This window comes from Erinaceus europaeus, chromosome 6 (assembly GCF_950295315.1).
Source record: "Erinaceus europaeus chromosome 6, mEriEur2.1, whole genome shotgun sequence".
Lineage (NCBI taxonomy): Eukaryota > Metazoa > Chordata > Mammalia > Eulipotyphla > Erinaceidae > Erinaceus > Erinaceus europaeus.
In genome coordinates, this window is record NC_080167.1 from 287179 (window position 1) to 296990 (window position 9812).

General features: G+C 47.5%; 1 protein-coding gene across 7 annotated transcripts in view; it reads left to right on the top strand.

Annotated features, from left to right (window-relative positions):
• The window catches only part of GOLGA3 (golgin A3), a 49897-nt gene extending 46135 nt beyond the window's left edge, over nucleotides 1–3762 (top strand). For all 7 annotated transcript variants that reach the window (XM_060192684.1, XM_060192688.1, XM_060192690.1 and 4 more), the window contains one exon: nucleotides 448–3762. In XM_060192684.1, coding sequence (XP_060048667.1) covers nucleotides 448–646 — 199 coding nt within the window. In that variant the 3' untranslated portion in view covers nucleotides 647–3762. The remainder of the gene's footprint in view (nucleotides 1–447) is intronic.
• The last annotated feature ends 6050 nt before the right edge of the window (nucleotides 3763–9812 follow it).

The following is a 9812-nucleotide window of genomic DNA, read 5'->3' on the forward strand; positions in this document are numbered from 1 at the left end:
TGTTGAGTGGGGACCACCCAATCTCTCAAGGCCAAGTGCTAACTGGCCCTGACATACCCTTAAGTCAACAGTACTTGAGCTTTTACCAGCCCCAGAACTGACTGTTCTGCTCCTGCCAGACCCACCTTTTGAGTGTGGCCTTACAGTGAACTCTGGTTTTGATTCTGAGGGTGGGCATCTACCCCTCCCACTTTCTCGTAGATCAGAAGCACAGAACTATAGGACCCCTTGGCCTCTGCTCATACAGAAAAAGTAATTGAAAACCGCTGGGTTCTGTTATCCTGAGCCAAAGGTTTTGCTGATCCAAAGTACAGAGGTTCTGTTATTCCCTAAAGGCCCACAGTGGCCAGTGAGCCAGACTTAAGGCCCTGCTGATCTCTGCAGGAAGCGACATGCCTGTCCTCTGAGCTTTGACCTGGCATTCCTTCCTTCTTCCCTTCTTCCCAGGCAGGAGATGGACAGCCTACAGCGCCAGATGGAGGCACACACTGTCACCATGCACGAGTCACTGTCTTCCTGGACTCAAGGGGACCCTGCTTCCAGCCCTGCTTTCCAGGGAGGTCACGCCAACCCCCAGGGAGACACAGAGATACTCATCCATAGCAGGGCCTCTGCTGGAGAGTTGGGGCTTCTCCACCCCGAGTGAATGTAACCAACTGAAGGAGTGGTCTGCCAATATTATTTATTTGACTGTATGCCATGTTTTTCTAGGAAACGAAATTGAAATGTCGTGTTTGCCTTTAGAGGGAGTAAAATAACAGAATAAGTGTCAAGGATTCAAGAAATAGTCACAGATTACAACTAGATTTTCCCACAAAATGATTAAATCACAAAGGTCTAATTTAGACTCAGTGAGAAATGTCTTCATGAGTCTGAAAGTTGTTGGCAAGAGAAACTGTCTTACATGTGACCACAGGCTCTGCTCTGTGAGCATCAGGACCCCAGTAAGCCCAGTGAAAGCAGCACCATGGGACCATCTCTCACTTCCCATTTGGTTCAATAAGAACTTTACTTTCCTACCGAAATGACACTTTTTTTTTTTTTGCACTTCTGGTTTTTATTTCATTTCTTCAAAAGACATCCCACATCCCACCATAGGATATGCGCCTGAACTCAGAAAACTATAATCTAACCTTTAAAAAATACATGCTCATGTTATTTAAGAATGACCTAAATTGTCTTTATATTGATTGCCTTTTGAAAATCTGCTGTTAGGAAATAATGTATATGTAGGATTTAGATGTATCACAAAATTATGTTTTAAGAAATATATTTTATTTACCTTCTGAAACCAAATCTTCATAGACAGGAAGGAGTTTTTGTTGTTTTCCTCCCACTCTTGAGGGTCTTTTCCTTGTCTTCTGTGCACAGTGTCCTCCTGCCTCACTCCTGTCCTGCATGCCCTCCACTTGGCCACCAGCCTGGCTGTATAGCTGGTGTGGTCACCACATGCTGTGGAAAGAGGGAGGCTGGGCTCCATGCAGGGCTCCCACCCCTGCCACCCCACCCCCACCCCTTGTATGCCCCAAGTGAAAAACTCAGTAGGACCTGTGTGCTCCAGGGACAGTCTGAGAAGATCCTTGAACTTCTCATCTGGAAAGTGCTGAGAGTTCTAGCTGGGCAGGCCGACTCACTGAACAAAGGCAATCAGGTCTCCATGGTGGGTGCCTGGTAGGACATCAGCCACCAACAAGTCACTTCATTTTACATTTTTCTAACTAAAATACTTAGACACTACAGAAACTGACTGAGGTGGCAGCATATGTAAGTTCTTCCCCTATTTTGCTTAAAAAAAAAAAAAAAAAGTCTTTTAAAAATACTATAAGCCAAGGAGAAGGAGAGTGGGTCTTTGTGGGCTCCTGTGAGCTGTGCTGGTCTAAAGGTGATGTTTGAAGTGTCACTGAACAAACCAGTTCCTTGCATGTCTATACACTATCTGCCTCTTATAAGAAGACACTATGGTGTTTTAAGCTATTGTGCTCTCTTATGCTGTTAGATGGTTCATTGAGAAGTAACCACAAAGATGGTTAGTGTCTTAAAAATTCCCTAGCAATTTTTGGAACAGCTAAAATACATATACCATTTGTACAGGGTTCATCCTGAGCTAATACTTGAAAGATTCATTTATAAATACATTCTTTTCACCTTAAGTTGGAAATTGCTTTTGACAAAATTGGTTTTGTACTACTAGCAAAGGGAAAAGTGATAGCTTATATGCTGACGCCTTTGGTTACATTATCCTTATACTTTGAGTTTAAAATCAAGAATTAATAGTCAGCTTCATCCTGCACCTGCTTTCTCACTCCTTGCTTGTTAAGGTCTTTGGTGACTGCTATTCACTGTGTACTTTTTCTCATAGGAAAAGATAAACTAATTCTGAATATATCCATCAAAGGAAAGCAAGTCTCTGTTCCACATCCCTTTCGTCCTTTGTTTAGTGGCCCATGTGTACATGTGGGCACATGTGTTACTATGTGTCTCTGTGTGTGTACTCCCTTGGCTTCCTGTCTGCACCCTGTGCCACCAGCACACCTTAGGTCCTTGAGCATCTGGCTGTCCTGCCTCTGCTTGGGGCTCTAGCTGTCCCACCATTGCTGCGTTTGTGTGTGCATGTGTGGTGTGTGTGCGTGTGCGTGTGTGCATGTGTGTTTTCACATGTAGTTTCCCACTCAAGTTGATGCCACCTTTAGGTTTCCATAACAAGTCACCTGAAAGAGGAAGTTGAACTTTAAACTGCCTGCCTTTGATTTGCTGAGGTTTTTTTGTCTTTGTTTCTTCCAATCTCCAAGGGACTTTACTGATACTTCTACCTCCCAAAGCTAGATTCTTTAGTGAATAATATTTGAAACCTGTTCTTACAGGCAGAAATGAGAATTAGGAAATTACTCATGGAAAACAGGCAAGTCTGGAACAGTTTTCAGAAACAAGTTCACCATTTGTGAGTGTTAATTGTCTCCTGTGGGTAGATACTGTGTGTCTCACCTCTCACCACACACAGTGTTGACTTGGACACTTGTTTTTCTTAAGTTTCAAAAAAAAAAAGCTTAGTGCAATGTGGTTACTGAGTTTTACACAATACACAGCAGGGCAGTGCCACAATCTTAGTGATGTACACCTTTATTCACCTTCTTGGAAGGTATAGCTAGCAGACAGTGTTTTTGATAGGATGTGGAACTGACTCTTCCTCTGGCCTGGGGTCTAGGTGATGGGAAGAGGCCTGTGGTGTACTGCCTTAGGAATCACCTCTTGAAACTCTTCTATGTAAAGGCTTCCTGGTGTTGGGATACTGAAAGAACAGTGAGTCTTTATGACATGTGTTCCTACTCCTGAGAGAATTGTTTTTTAACAACAATGGAAGGCTGTGTGCACAGGTTTCTAGTAGTGAGAGGGACCAGCATGTCTGAGAGGGAAATGATGTCCAGGAGCCTTTCCCGAGGGCCCCATGGCACTAGCAGCACCATGCTGGGTGAGACCCTTAGGACCTCCACAGCCCAGCAAACTTACTATGAGATGGTCTCAGATTATGATAGGGCCTTCTAGGTGATGCTTCAGAGGGTCGAGAGAACCTGGTGGTTTTAAGTTAGTTGTTTCTATGAAAAATGTCCCCTTGGAAGAGAGTCCTCAGGTTGGGGGTGTTTAGGGGAAAGATGGCACCATGCACAAAGAAATGTAACTTAATGAAACATTTTTGATCTTTTATAAATTTCAGTGTGCTTGGGAATCCCTTAAATTTTGTGCAATAAACTATTTTTTGGTAAAGATTTTCATATTTCATTGGGGTTTCATTTTAATATTTATATTGTGTCATATTGGGGAGTAATTTATTTCATGTTATAAACTGTATTCAATTACTTCCATTAAAAGAGAATTTTACTGTTCTGCCAAAGTTTCAGATGAGCTTGAGATTTTGTGGTCATCTGGCCATAGCAGAAGACCAGGTCTGTCTCTTCCACATTCCCCTCCCTCTAGCCCCTGCCTGTGTGTGTCAGGAAGTGTAAGGTGAGAACCTCTGCAGCAGCAGGGGTTGACTTGGAGATCCCAAGGGAGCCAGACAGGTCTTCTCTGATTACATATGGACCGTGACACTAACCTCACCTTTGGTTCCCCATATCTCCTGTTGATTGTGTTTTGTTCTTACAGAGCCCTGCTCAGCTGTGGCTTACGGTGGTGCTGGGGATTGAACTTGAGACTTCAGAGCCTTAGGCATGAAAATCTTTTTTTTTTAATTTTATTTATTTATTATTGGATAGAGATAGAAATTGAGGGAAAGGAGAAATAGAGATGGAGAGAGACACCTGCAGCCCTGCTTCACCACTTGTAAAGCTTTCCCCTTGCAGGTGGGGACCAGGGGCTTGAACCCAGGTCCTTGCACACTAGTGTGAGTGCTTAACCAGGTGCGCCACTGCCAGACTTTACATGACCACTATACTATTTCCCTAACTCTCCTGCCTTTTTCATCCATACTTTATTTTTGATCTGTAAGTCAGTTGTAGAGAGTCTCTAGTTAACAGCTATTAAAAATAACCTGGGGCCCAGCTTACCCAGTAGAGCATGTTACTATGTGTGACTGGATCTGAGCCCTGGCAACCACATAGGAGTGCTGGCAGGGGCAAAGCTTCACAAGCAGAACAGCATGTGGTATCTCTCCTTTTGTGTCTCTCTCCCAATGGACTCCCAGACACTAAGCCCTAGAGATAGCCCTGTTGGTGGGGCCAGGCGGTGGCACACCTGGTTAAGTGCACATATTACAGGGCACAAGGACCCAGGTTTAAATTCCTGGTTCCCACCTGCAGGGGGGAAGGCTTCACAAGTGGAAGTGGTGAAGCAGTGCTGCAGGTGTCTGTCTCCTTGTCTCTTTGTTTGTTTGTTTGTTTTTGAGTACTGCTAAGCTCTGGTTTATGTTGGTATGGGGATTGAACCTGGGACTTTGAAGCCAAAGACATGAGAGTTTCTTTACATACCCATTATGCTATCTACCCCAGCCTCATCTCCCTCTCTGTCTCCTTCTTCCTCTAAATTTCTGGCTATCTCTGTCCAATAAATAAAGATTTTACATATATATATATATTTTTTTTTTTTTTTTTTCCCCCCTCCAGGGTTATCACTGGGGCTTGGTGCCTGCACTATGAATCCACTGCTCCTGGTAGCCACTTTTTTCCTTTTGTTCTTTTTTTTTTTTTTTTGCCTCCAGGGTTATTGCTGGGGCTCAGTGCCTGCACCATGAATCCACTGCTCCTGGAGGCCATTTTCCCCCCTTTTGTTGCCCTTGTTGTTGTAGCCTTGTTAGTGCAGGCACTGAGCCCCAGCAAGAAAAAAAAAAAAGAGGGAGAGATAGACACCTGCAGACCTGCTTCACTGCTTGTGAAGTGAGCCCCCCCCCCAAAAAAAAGATTTTTTTAAAGATAATTTTATTTACTTTTTAAAGGAAGAGGAGAAGCTCCAAAACACCACTCTAACTATCCACAGAGCCCTCAGCCCCAGGTGTTGCCCATGGTGCTGAAAATCATACCCAGGACCTGTGTGTTGTAAGCCGTGCATTCTAGTGGGTGACCTTGTCTCCCCACCTCCAAGGACTTATTTTTAGTCTAATTTTCCACCAAACAGATGCTCTATGCTATGCCCTTATTGATCATAACACAGGCATAGGACCCAGGAGGCTTGCTATTCAAAACTGCTAAGCTTTTTTGCCCAGGAGGTGGTATATTTTAGAGTTCTGGACTTGCAAGCTTGAGGGCCTAAGTTTAATTCCCCCAACATCACAAGTATCGGAGAGATGCACTGATACATTAGTGTGTGTGTATGTGTGTGATCTTCATAAAAACTAAGAGAGCCAACAAAACCGCTCACTTGAACAGTGTGCTGCTTTGCCATGTATGTAGCCCGGGTTGGAGTCTGGCCTCCACTACCTTGAAGGAAGCTCTAGTGCTATGGTTTCTCACTTTCTTTGCCTCCCCTGTCTCTATTCAAAAACAAAATTACGACTTGTAAATCACTAAATTGGTCAGAAATCACACCTCAGCAGTACCCGGGAGCAGGCTATATAAATGTGAATAGGTTTGTTTCCCTTTGTCCAATTTGGATAAACATCCTTAACTGTTTGGGCGGGGCAGGCAGTGGTGTACCTGGTTGAACGCACACATTAGGATCTGGGTTCAAGCTCCCAGGCCTCACCTTTAGGTGGGGGAGCTTCATGAACAGGGCTGCAGGTGTCTCTCCCCTTTCCATTTTTCTCTATTAAAATGGGGGGGGGGGGTTTGGGCGTTAGCGCAGCTGGTTAAGTGCACTTGGTGCTAAGCGCAAGGAACTGCATAAGGATCCTGGTTCCAGCCCAGGCTCCCATCTGTGGGGGAGTCGCCTTCACAGGCGGTGAAGCAGTTCTGCAGGTGTCTTTCCCCCTCTCTCCATTTCTCTCTGTCCTATCCAACAACAGCGACAACAATAAACAGGGGGAAGAGGAGGAACATGGGCAACAAAAAGGAATAAATAAATATTTTTTAAAAATGGCCACAGGGAGGGATGGGTTCCTTGTACAGGTAGGGAGCCCCAAAAATAGCCATAATGGGAAAAAAAATACCAAAACACCACTGACCATTCAGAGAGTTGCCAGGAAGGAATTCTCAGCAGTCAGTAGCATCTAAAACCAGAAGCAGCATTTCTTTTTAATATTTTTAATACTAAATATTAATATTAAATATTCACATTTTAAAATATTCCCTTTTTATTGCACTGTTGTTTAATTGTTGTAGTTATTATTGTTATTAATTCCGTCGCTGTTGGATAGGACAGAGAGAAATGGAGACAGGAGGGGAGGACAGAGGGGGTAGAGAAAGACAGACACCTGCAGACCTGCTTCACTGCCTGTGAAGGGACTCCCAGCCCAGGCTGGTTTCCGCCCAGGAAGATCTACCTGCGAACAAGCCCTGGCCCTCTCAACTTACATTGAAAATGGATTCCAGAAGAATTTAAAGACGGGTGCTGTCTTTGTCGATCTCACAGCAGCCTATGACACGGTCTGGCACTGTGGTCTCCTGGTCAAGATCTCAAGAGGCCTGCCTCCATGGGTGGCCAACACTATATCATTTCTTCTCCAAAACAGAAGATTCCGGGTGCATCTGGGTGACAAGTCTAGCAGATGGAGACTTGTCTCAAGTGGCCTCCCCCAGGGCTCTGTTCTGGCTCCTACGCTATTTAATATTTACATCAATGACCTCCCAGAAACTTCTTCAAGGAAGTTCATCTACGCCGATGACATCTGCTGTGCAACTCAGGCATCCAAGTTCGACATCCTCGAGGAAACACTCACGAAAGACATGTCTCTGATATCTGAGTACTGTAAAAAATGGCGACTAATCCCTAGCACTGCAAAAACGGTATCATCTGATTTCCATCTACACCATGCCTCGGCCTCGCGTGAGCTTAATGTGCAGCTTGGCGATAGGAGAATCCAGCACGAAGCCCAGCCAGTCTACCTTGGCGTTACTCTCGATCGCACTCTGTCATTTCACGAACATCTCATAAAAACTGCAGCAAAGGTGGGTGTGAGGAATAACATCATGGCAAGACTGGCCAGCTCCTCATGGGGCATGAGCGCTTCCACACTACGATCATCATCTCTGGCATTATGCTATTCCACTGCAGAATACTGTGCCCCACTATGGTTCTGTAGCCCCCATGTCCACTTGGTCGATTCCAAATTATATTCCTCCATGAGGATCATTTCTGGAACCATCCGTTCCACCCCGGTTCCATGGCTGCCAGTTCTTAGCCACATCGCCCCGCCAGATATTCGTCGGGATGCGGCATCATCTAAGTTCATTTCCCATGTCTACGCTCGACCGGACCTGCCAATATATGCAGATATCTTCGCCCACCCTGTCCAACGCTTGACGTTTTGTCACCCAATCTGGTCCCCTACGCCTACACTGAACTTCTCTGTTCCAGACTCTTGGAAACAAGAGTTGGCAGTCAGCTGAGGTAAAGAACAAACACCTCATCACAGACCCCTGCGAGCGTCAACCCGGCTTTGACCTGGCACGTTATAATTGGGCCCTCCTCAATCGCAATGGAACAGGCCATGGCCGGTGCGCCGCTATGTTCCATTGCTGGGGAGCCAGAGACTACCGGAACTGCCCCTGTGGCTCCAGACAGACTATGACCCACATAGTCAACGACTGCCACCTCTCCAGATTCAAAGGAGGTCTCGAAACTTGACATCAGGCTCAACCTGACGCTGTTGACTGGCTACGGAAGAAGGGCAAACGCTAGTAGTAGTAGTAAGGGACTTCCCTGCAGGTGGCGAGCCGGGGCTCGAACCAGGATCCTTATGGCGGTCCTTGCACTTTGCTCCACGTGCGCTTAACCCGATGCGCTACCGCCCGACTCCCCAGAAGCAGCATTTCTTGCAGCTTTTCCTTTGTGCATGTTTCTGATGTCTGCTGCAAAATCAAGTAACAGACACACTTTGGGGCTGAGGAAACAGTTCAAGGCGTGTGCCTTGCCATGTGTGGCACCCAGATACAAGTCTTGGCAACACATGCAGGAACCAAGGCCCAGAGGAGGCTCCAGTGCTCCTGTATAACTGGGCAAGGAAGGCAGGGTGGCTCCAGGCTCCAGACTCCAAGATGCCCTTCTGGCAAGGCCCGGGCTGGGCCACACTGTGACAAGCAGCAGCAGCTCCTCCCTGGCCGGTGCGTGTGGGGGCAACCGAGGGGCAGCCGGGGGGGCCGCCTGGGGCCTGGCGGGGGGGGGGGGCAGCCGGGGGGCAGCCGCGGTCCTGAGGGTGACTGCGCTGCCGGAGCCTCCCTGGATCCCAGCTTCGGGCTGAGTTCAAGCTTCCTGCACAGAGGTCCGCACCTGCTGGGGTGGCAGAGCCGGTGGGCCTGTCCCGGGCCTCCGCCTCTGCTAGCTGCAGACCAGCGCTAGTCTAGAAGGCAGCTTCCTGGGGGGAGATAGCATAATGATTCCGCAGAGACTCTCATGCCTGAGGCTCCGAAGTCCCAGGTTCAATCCCCTGCACCACCATAAACCAGAGCAGAGCCCCGCCCCGCTAGGGAAAGAGAGAGACAGACTGGGAGTGTGGATCCACCTGCCAACGTCCATGTTCAGCAGGGAAGCAATTAACAGAACCAGACCTTCCACCTTCTGCATCCCACAATGACCCTGGGTCCACACTCCCAGAGGGATAAAGAATAGGAAAGCTATCAGGGGAGGGGACGGGATACGAGCTCTAGAAATGGGAATTGTACCCCTCTTATCCGATGATCTTGTCAGTGTTTCCATTTTATAAATATATTTTTTTAAGCGTCCTGAGGAGTCGGGTGGTAGTGCAGCGGGTTAAACGCACGTGGCACAAAGCGCGAGGACCAGTATAAGGATCCCAGTTCGAGCCCCGGCTCCCCACCTGCAGGGGAGTCGCTTCACAGGCGGTGAAGCAGGTCTGCAGGTGTCTGTCTTTCTCTCCCCCTCTCTGTCTTCCCCTCCTCTCTCCATTTCTCTCTGTCCTATCCAACAATAACGACATCAGTAACAACAACAATAACTACAACAACAATAAAAAACAAGGGCAACAAAAGGGAAAATAAGTATAAATAAATTTAAAAACAGATTCTTCTAAAAAAGGCGGTTTCCTTTCCGCAGCGCCAACCTTGCCCCGCCCCGTCCCTCCGAGCCCCGCCCTCTCTCTGAGCCCCGCCCCGTCACCCGAGCCCCGCCCCCGCGGCCTCCCAGCCCCGCCCCTCCGCTTTCAGGCCCCCGGCTGCCCGCGCCTCTGCCTGACGCGCACGCTCCTTCTGCCCTCGGCGCAGGCGCAGGCG